This window comes from Gorilla gorilla, chromosome 19 (assembly GCF_029281585.2).
Source record: "Gorilla gorilla gorilla isolate KB3781 chromosome 19, NHGRI_mGorGor1-v2.1_pri, whole genome shotgun sequence".
NCBI classification, from domain to species: domain Eukaryota; kingdom Metazoa; phylum Chordata; class Mammalia; order Primates; family Hominidae; genus Gorilla; species Gorilla gorilla.
In genome coordinates this window covers 111,731,012-111,748,915 of record NC_073243.2, presented here as the reverse complement: position 1 = coordinate 111,748,915, position 17,904 = coordinate 111,731,012, and the positions used below count along the sequence as shown (strand labels likewise).

The following is a 17,904-nucleotide window of genomic DNA, read 5'->3' as shown; positions in this document are numbered from 1 at the left end:
AAGGAAAAAGGAAACGCGTGGTGACACCCAGCACTGGCGAGGACGCGGAGCCCCTGGCTCTCCTGTGCCACTGCTGAGGGTGTGACGTGTGGCAGCTGCTCCAGACGACAAGGTGGCAGTGTATTTTAATGTTACGACTATGCTTACCTTGGGATCCAGCAACCCCCTGCCTGGACATGCATGCTGGAGAAATGAAAGTTTATTTCACGGGAAAATCTACACATGACTGTTTGTAGCGGCTTCATTCCAGGGATTAGAAAATGAACCACTTACATGAATCCAGTGAATATTCACCAAAAACAACCAACCAACTGACAAATGTGTAAACAACATTGAGACCTACTGAAAACAACAAATACCTGCTTACATATGTTAATTGTTTGCCCATTTTGCTTTGGCGGACTTCCATTCCAATTCTTTATTTACTCTTCCAATACCTATGACTGTTTCTATTTAAGGTGTTAAAGGAAACGTTTGACTGATCAAATAACTGATATGACATTTATCTTACTTTACTTTTAAAATTTCAACTTTTATTTTAGATTTAGGGGCACACGTGCAGATTTGTTACATGAGAATATTGTGTGATGCTGAGGTTTGGAGGACGGGTGCCATCACCCAGATGGCGAGCATCATACCTGAAGGAAGTTCTGGTTTGGAGGACGGGCGCCATCACCCAGATGGCGAGCATCATACCTGAAGGAAGTTCTTTAATCCTCCATCCCCAACCCTCCAGGAGGCCCCAGTGACTTTTGTTCCCATCTTTTTGTCCACGTGTCCTCAATGTTTAGCTCCCACTTGTACGTGAGAAAATGCGGTATTTGGTTTTCTGCTCCTGCATTAATTTGCTTACGAGAATGGCCTCCAGCTGCATCCATGTTGCTGCAAAGGACACGATTCCATTCTTTTTATGGCCACGTAGTATTCCACAGTGTATATGTACCACATTTTCTTTACGTGGTCTACCACTGATGGGCACCTGGGTTGGTTCCATGTCTTGCTATAGTGAATAACGCTGAGATGAGCATATGTGTTCTTTTGGTAGAATCCTTTATTTTCTTTTGGGTATATACCCAGTAATGGGATTGCTAGGTTGAATGGTAGCTGTGTTTTAAGATCTTTGAGGAATCTCCAGACTGCTCTTCACGGGCCTGGGCTAATTTATGTTCCCACAAGCAGTGCGTGAGCATCACCTTTTTTCTTCGGCTTCACCAGCATCTGTTGTTTTTTTGACTTTGTAATAATCGCCATTCTGACTGCTGAGCTGGCATCTCATTGTGGTTTTGATTTGCATTTCTCTGATAATGAGAATTTTTTCTTATACTTGTCGGTCACTTGTATGTCTTGTTTTGAGAAGTATCTGTTCATGTCCTTTGCCTTTTTTTTTTTTTTTTTTTTTTTTTTTGAGACAGAGTCTCACTCTGTAGCCCAGGCTGGAGTGCAGTGGCGCAATCTCCACTCACTACAAGCTCCTCCTCCCTGGTTCACGCCATTCTCCTGCCTCAGCCTCCCGAGTAGCTGGGACTACAGGCGCCCGCCACCATGCCCGGCTAATTTTTTAATATTTTTTAGTAGAGACGGAGTTTCACCGTGTTAGCCAGGATGGTCTCTATCTCCTGACCTTGTGATCCGCCCACCTCAGCTTCCCGAAGTGCTCGGATTACAGGCAGGAGCCACCGCGCCCGGCCGCCCATTTTTTAATGGGGTTGTTTTTTGCATGTTGATTTGTTTACGTGTCCTATAGATGCTGGATATTAGGCCTTTGTCAGATGCATAGTTTGCAGACATTTTCTCCCATTCTGTAGGGTGTCTGTTTCCTCCGTTGGCAGTTTCTTCTGCTGTGCAGAAGCTCTTCAGTTTAATTAGGTATCACTTGTCTATTTTTGTTTTTGTTGCAATTGCTTTTGAGGACTTAGCCAGCGTTCTTTGCCAACGCCAACGTCAAGATGACGTTGTCTTCCAGGATGTTTATAGTTTGACGTCTTGCATTTGAGTCTTTAATCCATCTAGAGTTGATTTTCGTCTATGCGGAAGGGTAAGAGTCCAGTTTCCTTCTTCTGCCTGTGACTGAGCTGCTTATCCCAGCACCATCTATCGGACAGGGAGTCCTTTCCCCGCGGCTTGTTTTCGTTGGTCTTGTCAAAGACCAGACGGGTGTAGGTGTGCAGCTTCATGTCTGAGTTTTCTATTCTGTTCTATATGATAATGAAACCAAATCAATGTCTCTGCTCAGACACCTTCTGACAAGGTCTGTGGCGCCCACCATGGCGTTAGGGCCACAGCCTCCTGCCCCATGTGCCAGACCCGGCTCTGCCCAACTCCCTGCAGCTGTGCCAGTGTGTGCTGTGACTCATGCTCCTGGTTTGTCATCTGCCTCCTCAGTAGAGAGCACGGCCTTCAAGCTTTCTCCGCTCCGTGACCAGCAGCTGGGATGGGACCAGCAGTGCATGCGGCTCTGGATTCATGTTTGTTGAATGACTGACTGAACGGAGGCTCCCTTACAGAAGTGAACGGTGCAGCCCTCCCTGAGTTCCGGCCTCGCTCTGGATACCAAGGAGCAAGGTGGTCAGGGGTCAGGGGCCGAGGCTGAGATGCTGGAGCGGGGAGATTGCCTGGGAGGGGGCTGGAGGGTGTGGTGGAACTGCAGTTTCTCTCCTTGACATGCCTGTGGGGGAGCCTTTCCCAGCCCTCTCTCCGCTGGTTTTCACCCTTTCTCCAGTGCAGCCACACTGGGCATCCCACCCCAGGGATCCAGGAAGGGGGCGTGTCGGCCGAGTGAAAGCCCGTTTCTGAACACCCTGTGAAGTTGGTGAGAATTCAGGTGCCTATCGGCCGGGCTCCACCTGTGCACCAGGTGTGGCCGCCTCACTGTGATTTCAAAGGTCCCCCGGGGAGGAAGGAGGCTCCCAGCTGCACACAGGTGAGTCAGTCCCATTGTTCCGTGTGTCTGAAAAATCAATCGGGTCCAAAGTAAAAATATTTATTTAATGAGCATAAATGTATGGCCGATCGGTTTTTAAAGGATATTGCTTCCTGCTCCTTGATACTGAAAAGGGGCGTTAGAAAAAATTCATTTGCGGGGATTGAGTTCTGGAAATGGCCATTCTAGGTGAAATAAGGACAGAAAATAGCACAGCACCCGCCAAAGACAGCTCATTCTCTTCCTTGGGGTGCTGGGGGACACGGGCGCCCCTCGGGGGCAGGAGGATCCCAGCGGGAGGACACTGGGCACTGCGTGAAGTCTCCCCTGGGAGCCCCAAAGAGGGGCAGGCGATGGCCCGGAGTGTCCCTGGGTCTCCCAAACGAACGTCTGGGCTTCTTTGGGAGGAGGACTCCACCCTGCAGAAGAGAAGGGTCTGGGTCAGAACCCAGTGAGTCCGAGGCTCCCTCCGCCTCCTTTGCTCCCCGTGAGATGGGCACGGAGAATGAGTCCCTCCGTGGACGTGGACGCCTGGTGGTTCTCGGACGAGATCGCACCCTCGTGGCACCTGCCGGGGACCGCCCAGCTCCTGCAGCTGCGGTCTCTGGAGAGCACCGCCGCGATCCCCACTGCTCGAGAACCCACCGTGCATTTTGTAGGGTCAGCATTTGCGTACTGGGTCTGCTGCGCTCCCTTCCTCGCGCGGCTCCCCGTTCAGCTCCCTGCAGGCGTCGGGACCGTGCTGCACGGCTCCTCTTCCAAAATCCACAAGGTTCTGAGTTCCTGGGGCTTTGTCCCCCCAGTCTGTGGCCGCCACAGGGCCTCCTCCTGGACCAGCCCGAAGGGCACATGGGGATGGCGCCTCGGGGCTCCGGTAGCGAAGGCCGCACAGAAGTCCCGAGGACCCTGGGAGCGGCCGTGTCCTGCGTCTTGGTCCCTGAGGACCCTGGGCCTTCCTGGCAGTGGAGGCTGGTGTCTCTCACTCTCTCCAGGTGCAGGCCAGCGCTCAGCTAAATGCCTTCAGAGCTCCGGCTGAGACGTGCAGCACCCGCCACCGTCAGTCTTCGTGTGTTGGGGTGTGATGGGGATGGTGTCTCAGTCCTATGTTCTCGTGCTGCTGTGTTTGGGATGTGTCAGTTTCCCATGACTGCTGGAACAAGTTACCCCAGCCTTAGGGGCTCAGAACAACACGCAGGACTCTCAGGCTTCTGGAACACGGCCCCCACTCCCTCCGGAGGCTCTGGGCCAGGATCCTCCCGTCGCCTCCAGCTTCTGCTGTATCTCTCCATGGCCGGCTCCTCCGTGCCTCTTCTCTCTGTGTCTCTCTTCTGTCTCTTAGAAGGACATTCGTGAATGCATTTACAACCCCCATGCCCCACCCCCCGATAACCCAGGAAAAGCACCTCTCAAGATCCCTATGTTTATCACAGCTTTTGCCTCAGAGGTGACATTCGAAGTGCTGGGGTTTTGCACAGATTTTGGGGGAGGTCTTAATCAGCTCAGGTGGCCGTAGCAGAAAACCACACGCGGGCGACCCGAGCAGCAGACACAGGTTTGTTGAGCAGCAGACACAGGAAGCTCCCACCACTCTGGGGTAGAAGCCGGAGATCCTGGCACCAGCTGACTGGCCTCCTAGTGAGGGCCCTTCCTGGTTTCCCGGTGTGACAGAGAAAGGGGAGGGCAGCCCTCTCCTATGAGGGCACTGATCCCACTGGGAGGACCCCACTCCACACACCGCAGCACTGGGGTTGGGGTTCCACCTGTGACTCCTGCAGGAGCACAAACGTGCAGCCAATAGACCACATGCCTCTGGGCAGCAAAGGTCCCCTGTCACCTGCGCTGCATTCTCCCGGTGCTGCCTCTGAGGACAAGGCTGGCTCCAGCGGGCTCAGTGCTGACTACCAGGATGCAGGAGGCCTGCCCGCTTGCCATAGCTGCAAAGCCGGCTGATGACATTTCAGGCTTTTGTTTATTCCCCATCCCGACCTGCTCCTTCATCCACACAGACTGCTCGGAACTGGACTCGGGCCAGGCTGGACACCAGGCAGACAGAGGGACGTCCCCAGCAGCCAGCTCCCTGTGTCCAAACAGACGGAAGGACGTCCCCAGCAGCCAGCTCCCTGTGTCCAAACAGACGGAGGGACGTCCCCAGCAGCCAGCTCCCTACGTCCAAACAGACGGTGGGACATCCCCAGCAGCCAGCTCCCTGTGTCCAAACAGACGGTGGGACGTCCCCAACAGCCAGCTCCCTACGTCCAAACAGACGGAGGGACATCCTCAGCAGCCAGCTCCCTCTGTCCGAGCAGATGGAGGGACGTCCCCAGCAGCCGGCTCCCTCTGTCTGAGCCCTGGGAAGGTGGGGTCCTCCAGAACTCCCCTCCGCAGCCCCAGCCACTCCCATGCTCCAGCTCCTGCCCCCTCCCGGGGCTCTATCTCCCCACAGAGAAAGGGGGTCCCTCCGCTGGGCAAGCACAGCCTCCTTCCAGGCCTTGTTACGGGCACCTGCACACATGCCTGTGCCACCTAAGCTGTGCCCGCCACCTTGGCAGACGCCAGGGTCCACAGGAAGGCGTTGGGTACAACAGTCACTCAGCTGTTGTGTTTTCTTTCTCTTAGCCACAGTCTAGTCCTAGCAGCAGTGACCTTGGAGCCCAGGTTGGGGACCCCAGTGATGCCAATTTTCTTTGCCCTCATCATCCCAAGGCGGCTGCTGCAGTTTCAGACATCACAACTTTGTTCAGCGCAAAGGAGAAGGGGGACAGGGTATGTGCCACTTACACGTTTCTTCTTCTGGAAAATCTAAACTTTACCCGAAAATGCCACCGTAGCCTCATGCTTGCTTCTCACCAACCCGAGCTGTAAGAGATGGCTCCATCCTCTACACCAGAAATGGGCAAGGCCCAAGAGGGCTGGGAACTGCCAGTCCCCTTGAGGGCCCTCTTACTTTTATTTTTTAGAGATGAGAAAACTGGAGTTCGGAGATGGGCTTGTTCACGGCCTCACAGCCAGGGAGCCTGCTCACCCCAGTGCGTGCCCAGCCAGAAACCTGCGTCTGGGCCCCCAGAGGCTGGGCTCCTCACAGTGGGGACCCACCATGTCCACTGCCTGCAGGAACCAACAGAGAGGCTGTGATGCTGAGCCCCGGCCTCATGAGACAAAGCTTTGCCCGACGGAATGCACCCAGCGGCAGTGGAGAGCAGTGCTGGATCCTGCGGGGTTGAGGCGGTGGAGCTTGGTCAGCATGGGGGGCAGGGGCAGGAGGGGGGACGTGGCCAGGGGCCAGGGGCCTGGGAGCAGTCAGGGCTGGTCGGCTGACCAGAGGCTCAAGGAGAAGGTGAGCTTTGAGTGATGGTCACTGGGCCATATGGGGTGGGGCGGCTCTGGCTCTGAGAGAACTCCTGCTTGGAGGAGGCCTTGGGCTTCCGGAGGCTGGTGGCCCCCAGGCCACGCTCTGCCCTGGCCCTAAGGGACTCTGAGCTCTGGGCTCCCCGAAACCTCAGAGATGAGGAGCAAGCAGCTGCAGGTCCCCAAGCCATAGTGGGGTAAGCCTGGGACTTTGCAGGGGATGCCAGGTTATATGTGATGCTGGCCCCTGGTCCTGATCAGCCTGTTTTTAACAGCAGATGGCGGAAAGAGAGGCAGAGGTGGTGTACTAGGCCATTCTTGCATTGCTATAAAGAAAACCTGAGACTGGGTAATTTATAAAGAAAAGAGGGTTAATTGGCTCATGGTTTTGTAGGCCGTACATGAAGTGTAGTGCCAGGATCTGCTTCTGATGAGGCCTCAGGAAGCTTCCAGTTGTGGTGGAAGGTAAAGGGGGAGCAGATGCATGACACTGTGAGAGGAGAGCAAGTCAGAGGGAGGAGGCACCTCACATTGTGAGAGGAGAGCAAGTCAGAGGGGGGAGGTGCCTCACAATGTGAGGGGAGAGCAAGTCCGGGGGGGAGGCGCCTCACATTGTGAGAGGAGAGCAAGTCAGAGGGGGGAGGCGCCTCACATTGTGAGAGGAGAGCAAGTCCGGGGGGGGAGGCGCCTCACATTGTGAGAGGAGAGCAAGTGGGGGGGAGGAGCCTCACATTGGGAGAGGAGAGCAAGTCAGAGGGGGGAGGCGCCTCACATTGTGAGAGGAGAGCAAGTCAGAGGGGGGAGGCGCCTCACATTGTGAGAGGAGAGCAAGTCAGAGGGGGGAGGCGCCTCATATTGTGAGAGGAGAGCAAGTCAGAGGGGGGAGGCGCCTCACATTGTGAGAGGAGAGCAAGTCAGAGGGGGGAGGCGCCTCACATTGTGAGAGGAGAGCAAGTCAGAGGGGGGAGGCGCCTCACATTGGGAGAGGAGAGCAAGTCAGAGGGGGGAGGCGCCTCACATTGTGAGAGGAGAGCAAGTCGGGGGGGAGGCGCCTCACATTGTGAGAAGAGAGCAAGTCAGAGGGAGGAGGCGCCTCACATTGTGAGAGGAGAGCAAGTAGGGGGGAGGAGCCTCACATTGGGAGAGGAGAGCAAGTCAGAGGGGGGAGGCGCCTCACATTGTGAGAGGAGAGCAAGTCAGAGGGGAGAGGCGCCTCACATTGTGAGGGGGGGCTGTGAGAGAGGGGCAAGTCAGAAGGGGGAGGCGCCTCACACTTTGTTTTTTTTAATTGAGATGGAGTCTCACTCTGTCGCCCAGGCTGGAGTGCAGTGGCGTAATCTCAGCTCACTGCAACCTCTGTCTCCCAGGTTCAAGCAATTCTCCTGCCTCAGCCTCCCAAGCAGCTGGGATAACAGGTGCACACCACCACACCCAGCTAATTATTTTTGTGTTTTTAGTAGAGACAGGGTTTCACCATGTTGGCCAGGCTGGTCTTGAACTCCTGACCTCAAGTGATCCACCCTCCTCAGTCACCCAAAGTGCTGGGATCACAGGTGTGAGCCACTGTGCCCAGCCACCGCACACTTTTAAACTACCAGATCTACCAGAGTGAGAACTCACTCATCACCAATGGGATGACCCACGCCATTCAGGACGGACCCACTCCTGTGATCCAAACACCTCCTACCAGCCCCCACCTCCAGCACTGGTGATTACATTTCAACATGAGATCTGTGGGAACAAACATCTAAAGCATATCGAGTGGGCTCAGGAGGCAGCAGCCCTGGAAGATGCCGAGTGCCTGGGAGGACAGAGGAAGATGCCGGAGTTCACGGGTGCCATGTGCAGGCACAGCCCCTACCAGGCGGCTGAAGATGGGGTTCCAGGTGGTGGCAGTGCCCCAGCCCCACCAGTCCTTCCTGGGGAGAGGGTCACGGCTCAGTGGCTAAAGGGCTGGGGGGCTTGTCTGAAAGGGGTGAATGCCTGCCCATCAGGCACTTTCGGAAAAAGCTGGAAACCAAGATTTCCCTGAGAAGTCCTGGGCTTTCTGGTGTTGGGAACTATAGGAAACAGCCGGCCTCTGCTTCCCCTCCAGGGTCCAGGAGAGAATTTGTTTTGGACAAACCTTCTAGGCCACATGCTTGGGGCACCTCTGACCTCACCCAGTGCCATGCCCCCCAGCTGAGGCCCGGCCCCTGCTTGTGTTCAGGGATGTGAGGTCAGGGAGTAGTTCAGGGATGTGAGGCCTAGCACTGGTCCGCAGGCCTGTGGGAGCCCTCTGGGCCCCTTGCAGAGCGGGGCAGCACTTGGCCGAGGACTGCGAGGGCTGAGCTGTCCTGACCCAGTCCTGGGATAGCAGAGCCGCCCACCCTGCCTCGGGGCTCCTGGGTGTCTCCTGCAGCCACGCCACTTGTAGCTGGGCTCTGTGCTTGTCAGTGCAGCCCCAGCAGCCCAGAGCGGTTCACAAGCTCCCAGACCGACTGTACCTGCTCCAGCGAAACTCCTATGAGGGCACTGAAACTTCCCATCACTACAGGGCTCCGGCCCACAGCCATGGGGATGCCCCTTCCCACACCAGCTCCTGCAACTGGAAGGCTGCGGGCCACTCACTCTGAAGCCTCCCCTTTCCAGACACAAGGGCAGGAGTCAAGGGCAGTGGCAGCATCCCCCAGAGATGCCGATGGACGGTGTTTCAACCTAAATCAGACAGCCGCACTCCCTCCCTGGCCACACAGCAGGACCGAGACCAGGACACAGCGGCCCACCCGCTGCCCTCACACTCCCCTCCTCCACGGTATGAACTAAACCGCACACGTGGCCTGTTACTCGGACAAGGTAGGAAGGTGTGGCCCCACCCCCTCCTAAGACATTACGATGTGGAGAACCCCCAAGCCCACCCTCAGCTGTGTTCACTGGAAACAGCCCAGCAAGGGCTACGTGTGCCTTCCGGTTTCACATTTGGGAAGTGGGTAAAATGCGGTATTGACAGTTCTCAAATATTGGTGTTGATCTTAACTGCTAGAGATACCGTGAGGGAAAAGAGCGCTTTTGTTCAATGTTTATGAATGGATAAAGGAGGAACTGAAACCAGCAAAGGGGCGGCTGGCCCTGGACCAGACGCGGCTTCGCCGAGGAGCTGTGGGCAGGGTGGGCCCGCACCTCCTTTCCTCTCGAGAAGGATGTGGAGAGCAGGTGGCTCGTGCCACCCGCCTCCCCGGCCCTCGTCCATGCCTCTGCACTGCCCGCTGGGCTCCTGCCGCCCGGGGATGTGGGGAAAGGCCTTGGAGTGGGATGGAGGTCCACATGTGGGTGTGTGACAGATATCAGTGGATGGAGGTCCACGTGTGGGTGTGTGGCAGGTACCGGTGGATTTAGGTCCATGTGTGGGTGTGCAACTGGGTGTGAGACTGTGTGTGGGTGAGCGTGTACGTGAGTGTGCATGTGCACGTACACCTGTGTATGTATGCGTGTGAGCAGGTGTGTGAACTGTGAGTGTGCTGTGGCTGTGAGCGTCTGCACACGTGAACTGAGCGTGACAGTGCGAATGTGTGTGCCGCCAACTCCACTGGCCACATGAATGCAGGCGAGGCCGCTCCGCTAGGCTGTGGATTTCCAGCCTGGCCACGCTGGTTGCCTGTGTCGTCTCCTCGACACAGGATGGAGAAAGAACGATGCAGGATGCATCTCTGAGCCTGGCTCAGGCACCCAGAGGGAGCTGGGTTTGGGCGCAGCTACTCTGCGTAGCCCTGGCTTGGATGCTGCGAGCCGGGTGGGCCTGGGGTGAGCGCTCATCCCTGGGGTGGGTGGAGGCCCCCATTTCCCTCTCAAGTCCCCTCACTGCACATCACAGCCTCCTCCCACCCCCGCTCTGTTTAGAGAAAGCCCAGAGGCCCCTCAGGCTGAACCTCTGGCCCTCTTCTCTGACCATGTGGGTCTCCCTGTTTCCTTCCGCTGGCCTGGTCTCTGTAGGGCTCACTGAGCCTGCAGTCTGGGACCCACAGGCTTGAGGATTGAGGCTCGGGGGCTGGGAGCCTCCCTGGGATGTTCTAGAAAGCTATGGATGGGGCACCTGTCAGGGAGACAGCACACGGAGAGCTTCTCCCACCTGGGCTCTACCATAGCGGCCTGGGCCTGTGGGCTTAAAGAGCCGCTCTGGAATTTAACTGGGCCTGAGGGCTGGTGCCCTGTGAGGAACCCGGGACAGAACCTGGGGACAGAGGCCTCCATTAGTCCTTGGGAGCGGCAGGTAGCCCACGGGGTCACTGTGATCCCGGCACATTGTGGGAGCGTGCGCTGGGATGGGGAGGGGTCACTGTGATCCCGGCACCTTGTGGAAGCGTGCGCTGGGATGGGGAGGGGTCACTGTGAGCACGGTGCGTCGTGGGAGTGTGTGCTGGGATGGGGAGGGGTCACTGTGATCACGGTGCGTCGTGGGAGCGTGCGCTGGGATGGGGAGGGGTCACTGTGAGCACGGTGCGTCGTGGGAGCGTGCGCTGGGATGGGGAGGGGTCACTGTGAGCACGGTGCGTCGTGGGAGTGTGTGCTGGGATGGGGAGGGGTCATCGTGATGATGGCACAGCACACTCTCCTCTGGTCTAGGTTTAGGGATGCCAGTGAGACCCGCTGAAGCGTTGGGGCCCTACCCGAGGTGAGGCATGCCCAGGTCTGGAGACTCCTGTCTTGGGGCCCCTCCCAGGAGAACCACCCCCCTCCTCTGGCAGGAAGCCCCCAAAGCCGTGGAGGAGCCCTGGGCCCACAGACAGCATCCCTGCTGCTGGGGACCCCAGGCCTGTGCGGGTGCCGCTGCCATGGGGCTGATGGGGCCCAGCCCAGCAGCCCCTGCCTTTGCTTTCCCGGCTTCTCTGCGGCTCTGTGCTTTCGCGGCCCCACTCCAGGCCGGAAGGCTCCTGCGCCTGCATGGATCTTCATGATTTGGCCAACCAGAGTAAGCACCGTGAGGAAGTGGAGACAGACACAACTTTCAGCAGCAGAAGACAGGATAATAAAGTTGGGTTTGGTTTATGATCTAACATGACCATTAAAAGTGTTTAATAAACAACGTTAAAGACTACTTAGTGGCAGATGCATATGGCAATGCTTAGCATAGCCTCATGACTGTCAATACGCACAGGCTTGAAAAACACCTGCAGGATACATGTGGGCATGTTAGTGTGGGTTACCTCAGCAGGGCGGCATATCGAATCTCGGTGCCCTTCTGTAGTGTCTATATTTTCTACAGTGAAGCTGGGATACTTTGGTGACCAGAGGCATTGTTTTCGAAGTCCCCATTGGTACTTCCATCACATCCCCGTGTGGTTCTGTCCTGGACCGGCTGCCCACTGAGGTCCCACTCGCCCCTACCCTGCCCTGTCTGGCCAGCTGGGTACCTGCCCAGGAGGAAGAGGCTCAGTGTTTGGGGCCTGTGTTATGCCCTGAAAAGCCACTGCTGTTGGGTGAGGGCCCATGAGGCCTTCAGTCTGCCGTCGTCATGTGCTTCTGAAGAGCCAGGATGCTGTCCACTGTTTGTCTCCTGGCTGGACAGAATTCCACTCAGTGCATATCAGGGGCAGTGATGGGGCTGGGGGTGTGAGGGCTCAGCTGTGCCCTGAACTCCTTCACAGTCTTGCAGAAGGGGTCATGGAGCCATATCTGGGTTTGCAATTTTTGGAAAGTTACGTGACGATCTGCACTCAGGAATGCTGAGTGTTCGGCAGGCCCCATGAACACTGATCAAATGTGACGCTGTGTGTCCCACAGCCTAAGGGCTGTGGCAGAGACCAGGAGGGCCATCAGCTCCCACAGCTTTGGAGTCCAACTCAGGGCTCCTCCTTGCTGACCTCCCTGGGTTGTCAGTGGAGACAGCCACCCTCCCACAGAGCACCTGCCTGAGATGGGCCAGGCCCCGCCCCCCGTGCCCTGGCTCTTGCCGCACATGCTGAGGTCAGCACGGAGGCGCCCTCGGACACCAGCATGCCCTCGGGTCTGCAGCTTGTCAAATATCCCATGAAGGCAATCTGGCCAAATGTGCTCTAACACCACTGGACCAGCGGAACGTCTTGGGCTGAACAGATGCAGCCTTGCATCCACTGCCTGCCACCACCCTCTGTGTATACCCCCTGCACACACCTCTGCACACACTCCCCCTGCACACTACTGCACACACCCCCTGCACATAGCCTGTGTACACTCCGTGCACAGATCCCCTGCACACACCTCCCGCACACATCCTCTGCACAAACCCTGTGTATACCCCCTGCACACACCTCTACACACACCTTCACACACCATGTATACCTCCTGCACACACCTCTGCACATACCTCCTGCACACACCTTGTGTACACCCCCTGCACACTGTTGCACACGCCCCCTGCACATAGCCTCTGCACACAGCCTGTGTACACTCCCTGCACAGATCCCCTGCACACACCTCCCACACACATCCTCTGCACAAACCCTGTGTATACCTCCTGCACACACATCTACACACACCTCCTGCACACACCTTGTGTACACCCCCTGCACACTGTTGCACACACCTCCTGCACATAGCCCCTGCACATACTATTGCACACACCCCCACACATAGCCCCTACACACACCTCCTGCACACACTGTTGCACACACCCCCACACATAGCCCCTGAACACACCTCCTGCACATACTGTTGCACACACCCCCACACATAGCCCCTGCACACACCCTCTGCACACACCTCCTGCACACACTGTTGCACACACCCCTTGCACATACACCCTGTATATACCCCCTGCATACTCCTTATGTACAGCCCTGCACATACTCCCTGCAGAGACCCTGTGTGCATCCTCTGCACACACCCCTTCTGTATACTGTCTGCACACACCCCCTACATGTACACCCTCTGCACACTCTTCCTGCATACAACCCATGTACACCTTCTGCACACACTCCCTGAACACATTCTGAGTACACCTCCTGCACACCCCGTGTACAACCTCTGCACACACCCCCTACACACTCCCCTACACCATCCACACACACTCCCTGCACACAGCCCCTGCACACACTCCCCATGTACACCCTCTGTCTGTGTATACCCTCGTCTACTACCACCATACGTACCCTCCACTACCCTGCCTTGTCTATCACCCCCCAGGCTGTGACATACCAGGGACGTTGCCAACGAGCTGGTCTAATCTGGGGTGAGGGTTTCTGGGTGCCCCTAGACACCAGGAGAAAGGCGGGGAGGGGACACCCCTGGGGCTCTGGACTCACTCCACCAGGCGCTGGGCCACAGTGGTACGGTGACACAGTAGATGTCTTGGGAAGGATTAAAGTCTTCCCAATAAACAGGCTGAACTCTGTCTTCCTTGAAAGCTCTGTAGAAGGACCTCACAGGGATAAACACAGCGAGACCCTCCAGGACGCGGTCGGCCACGAGCCACAGTGCTGGGCCTGTGACATCTCTGGAGGTTCTGGGGTGGAGAAGGACCGGCCGTGGGGAGTGACTGGCTGGGGAGAAGCTCAGCTCCCGCCCACCTCTGGGAGGCCCGGGGCTGGACGGGAGGTGCAGCAGACAAGGCTCCGGGCGGGTGCTGGGGGGTCTGGAGGGGTCCCCGCGTGGGGGTCGGGTTGGTGGGGGGGAGTCTAGGTGAGTCGGGGGTCCCCGGGGGCGCTGGGTTCAGGGTGGGAGCGGAGTGTGGATGGGGCAGGGTCCCCACGCCCACCACCAGCCGCGATTCCACCGCGCCTACTCGGGGTTTCCCCGGGAGGACACGGCGTGTGTCAAGGGCCCGGGCCTAGAAGGCGGCCGCGCCCAGGGAAGCCTTGACAGGGAGCTATCTGGGGCGGGGGCTGGGGTCGCGTGGCCAGTACCTGGGAGAACCGCCATTCAGGAGACCCCCCGCCAGGCTCTTGGTTCCGCCCACGCAGGTCCCGCCCCTCCCCAGCCACGCCCCTCGCCCCGCCGCGCAGGCCCCGCCCCGTCCCGCCAGGCCCCGCCCCGTCCCGCCAGGCTCTTGGTTCCGCCGACGCAGGTCCCGCCCCTCTCTTAGCCTCGGCCCGCCCGCCGCGCAGGCGCCGTCCGAGGGCTCCGTTTGAAACATGGCGCGGGCTGGCCCTCGGCTGGTGCTGAGCGAGGAGGCGGTTCGGGCGAAGAGCGGTTTAGGGCCTCACCGCGACCTGGGTGCGCCGGAGGGCGGGCGGGGGTGCAAGCGTGAGGTGGCGGGGGGGTGGGTGCCGAGCTTCCCGGGGCGGCGGCGGACCGTGGGCAGGCGGGACCCGTCTACGCAGGCGCCGCGGGCGTCCGGAACGGTCGCGGGCGAGCGGGGCGCGCGTGCCCAGGTGAGCGACCCACCCCCCGTGCCCAGGTGCGGCCCCTGCCCGCGTTCGGGTCCCGGCGTCTCGGCCCCTGCCTGTCTATCGGGTCACTGTGGTTCCGTGACTGGGGGTTACATCCGCTGAGAAGAGGGAGCCCGCCTTGCTGTCCAGGAGCGCAGCCCGCCCTCCCGCTGGGGACCCCCTCCCTGGTTCACCTGGGCCCACTCTGTGGTGATTGTTGCGCTCGGCCTTCTTGAGGATGTTGGTGGCCGGTTTCCTTCTTTTTGGCTTATTTTTGTCTGGTTTTGGCGTCAGGGTGAAGCAGAGCTCATAAACTGCTGAGAAGTGTTGCCTTCTCTTATATTTAGAAGAGGTTCTGTAGAGTGTGTGCTCATTGTTTGAATGTTTCCTGGAATTTTCCAGTGAAACCATATGGACATGGCAATTTCTGTTTTTGAAGCTTTTAAATGACAAATTCTGTATCTCTGGTTGTTAGAGAACCGTTCATATTAGTTCACCGCGAGTCTTGGCTGTGTGGGGTTTTGTGGCGTTGGCTTATTTGAGCTAACTTGTGGAGTGTGTGTGTAGAGTTGTTCCTGGTGTTCTGTTGTTAGCCTGTTAATGTCTGTGTGTGGTTTGCAGGTGTTACTGGACCAACAGGTTCAGTCAGGTGCTGTGGGGGCCACAGGCCAGTACACTGAGACAGCGGGGTTTGCAGCAGAGAAAGAGTTTAAGGCTGGCAGGAGCCCAGCAGGGAGGTGGAAGGAGGCCTCAATCCGTCTCCCCAAGGAGATCTGAGCGGTTTTTTTTTTTTTTAGACGGAGTCTCACTCTGTCGTCCAGGTTGGAGTGCAGTGGCGCAATCTCAGCTCACTGCAACCTCCACCTCCCGGGTTCAAGTGATTCACTCAGCCTCCTGAGTAGCTGGGATTACAAGCACGTGCCACCATGCCCGGCTAATTTTTTATATTTTTAGTAGAGACGGGGTTTCACCATGTTGGCCAGGCTGGTCTTGAACTCCTGATCTCAGGTGATCCACCTGCCTTGGCCTCCCAAAGTGCTGGGATTACAGGCATGAGCCACCTACACCCAGCCTGAGCTGGGGGTTTTAGAGGAACAGGATTGTGAGGAGCTGGAAAATTGGTGTTGTCAATTGGTGGAGGTAAGGGCCATGGAATTATCAGGGTGTGGAAACTGCATTCTTTGGTGAATCTGCTTGTGGGGCCCTTTAGACCAGCTGGCATCAGTCCCCAGGTCCTGAAAGAATATCTCAAATGGAAAACTTAACGGTTTATAATGTCCAGGTTATTATCTGTAGAGTGGTTAAGGGGAACTGTAACCTCGTGACAAAATCCAAGTGATCCTGAGGCAGTAGGCACCACAGGGCTCTGAGGAAGCAGGTGAGAGGGCAGCTGACCTCGGGACATCCGAGTCCTCCCTTCTTCCCTGATTAGTGCTACAAGGTTTACAGGGATATCCCTTTTCTGTTCCTGATATTGATAATCTGTGTATTCTTTCTTTTTTAGTCTTGCTAGAGGCTTCTGAATGTTATTGATAGTTTCAAAGAACCGACTTTGGGTTTGATTTTTCTCCAGTGTTTTTCTAGTTTCAAATTTCATTGATTTCTGCTTTTTTAAATTTCCTTCTTTCTGCTTGCTTTGCATTTATTTTATACTTTTCTAAATTCTTGAGGCAAAACTGTAGATTATTGATTTGAGACTTTCCTATTTTCTATCATAAATAGTGCCACAAGTTTCCCTGTAAGCACTGCTTTAGCTGTATCCACAAATTTTGTTATGTTGTATTTTAATTTTCATCCAGTTCAGCGTATTTTAAGAATTTCCCTCGATACTTCCTGCTTGACCTGTGATTTTTTTTTTTTTTTGAGGTGGAGTCTCGCTCTGTCACCCAGGCTGGAGTGCAGTGGCGCAATCTTGGCTCATTGAAAGCTCTGCCTCCCGGGTTCATGCCGTTCTCCTGCCTCAGCCTCCCGAGTAGCTGGAACTCCTGACCTCGTGATCCCGCCCACCTCGGCCTCCCAAAGTGCTGGGATTACAGGCATGAGCCACCGCGCCCGGCCTGACCTGTGGATTTTTAAGGAGTATGTTTTTAATGTTCTATGTGTGGATATTTTCCTGTTATTTTTCTGTGTGATTCCATTACGGCCAGAACATAATCTGTATGATTTTAATTCTTTTAAATTTGTCAGGGTTTGTTTTATGATCCAGCATCTGGTCTATGTTGTTGAATGTTCCAGGTGCACTTGAATGTGTGTGTATTCTGTTGTTGAGTGGAGTGTTATGTAAATACATAAATATCAATTAGATCCTGTTGGTTGGTGGTATTGTTCAGTTCTTCTGTATCCTTGCTGATTTTCTGTCTAGTGACTCTATTAATGACTGAGAGAGGGGTCTGGAACCCTTAACTGTAATTGTGGATTTGTCTGTTTCTTTTTTCACTTTATATGTTTTGAAGCTCTGTTTGTTGAATTGCATAGCTAGGATTTTTATACCTTCTTAGTGGACTGACCCTTTAAGTATATGTAGTCTTCTTCTTTTTTTTTTTTTTTTTTTTGAGACAGAGTTTCCTTCTTGTCCCCCAGGCTGGAGTGCAGTGGCACGATCTTGGGTCACTGCAACCTCCGCCTCCCGGGTTCACATGATTCCTCTGCTTCAGCTTCCCGAGTAGCTGGGATTACAGGCACCTGCCACCACGCCTGCCTAATTTTTGTATTTTTAGTAGAGACGGGGTTTCACCATGTTGGCCAGGCTAGTCTCGAACTCCTGACCTCAGGTGATCTCTGCTGGGCTCCCAAAGTGCTGGGATTACAAGCGTGAGCCACGGTGCCTGGGCCTTGTTCCTCTTTTTTCCTGGTAATTTTCTTTGTTGAGACATCTGTCTTATTTGATATTACTGTTGTTACTGTAGCTTCTTTTGATTGGTTTTTGCATGGCGTATCTTTTCCTATCTATTGCTTTGAACTTTTAACCTACCTGTATCTTTATATTTGAAATTAGTTTCCTGGTTCATTATTTTTATTCACTCTGCTAATCTCTGTCTTGTAGTAGTGTTTTAGGCCATTTACATTTAATCTAATTGTTAAATATTAGAACTTAAGTGTGCCATTTTATTGTTTTTTGATTGTTTCCTGTGTTTTTTCTTCTGTTTCCCTTTTCCTGCCTGCTGTGACTTACTCGAATATTTTTAGTATCTCATTTTGATTTATCTGTTGTGTTTTGGTGTATATCTCCTTGTATGGTTTTCATAGTGGTGGCTATACAAATTACAATGTATTTATGTAATTCAGCACAGTTTACTTGTATAGATATTTTACCACTTC

General features: G+C 55.4%; 2 protein-coding genes across 7 annotated transcripts in view; one reads left to right on the top strand and one right to left on the bottom strand.

Moving 5' to 3' along the window:
• Positions 1-3,153: 3,153 nt before the first annotated feature.
• Positions 3,154-14,178, bottom strand: LOC101136002 (uncharacterized). The gene is made up of 3 exons (XM_031003545.1): positions 14,122-14,178; positions 13,415-13,721; positions 3,154-4,254 (listed from the first exon to the last, which is right to left on the bottom strand). Exon 3 carries the CDS (start codon positions 3,769-3,771, stop codon positions 3,154-3,156), a length of 618 nt encoding a protein of 205 aa, XP_030859405.1. The 5' UTR covers positions 3,772-4,254; positions 13,415-13,721; positions 14,122-14,178.
• A 131-nt stretch (positions 14,179-14,309) lies between these two features.
• Positions 14,310-17,904, top strand: part of CEP72 (centrosomal protein 72) — a 42,167-nt gene continuing 38,572 nt past the window's right edge. For 5 of the 6 annotated variants that reach the window (XR_008673301.2, XR_010131864.1, XM_019013504.4 and 2 more), the window contains exon 1: positions 14,310-14,431. Coding sequence is in view for 3 of the 6 variants with exons in the window: in XM_019013504.4 (XP_018869049.1) it covers positions 14,350-14,431 (82 nt within the window). In the remaining 3 variants the exon portion in view is untranslated. Of the gene's footprint in view, positions 14,432-14,503; positions 16,666-17,904 lie in introns of those variants that run through there. The other variant, XM_055367773.2, reaches the window with a different exon arrangement.

Coding starts and splice junctions, on each gene's coding strand:
- LOC101136002 (XM_031003545.1), bottom strand. CDS start 3,771: ATGTGCCCTTCGGGCTGGTCCAGGAGGAGGCCCTGTGGCGGCCACAGA.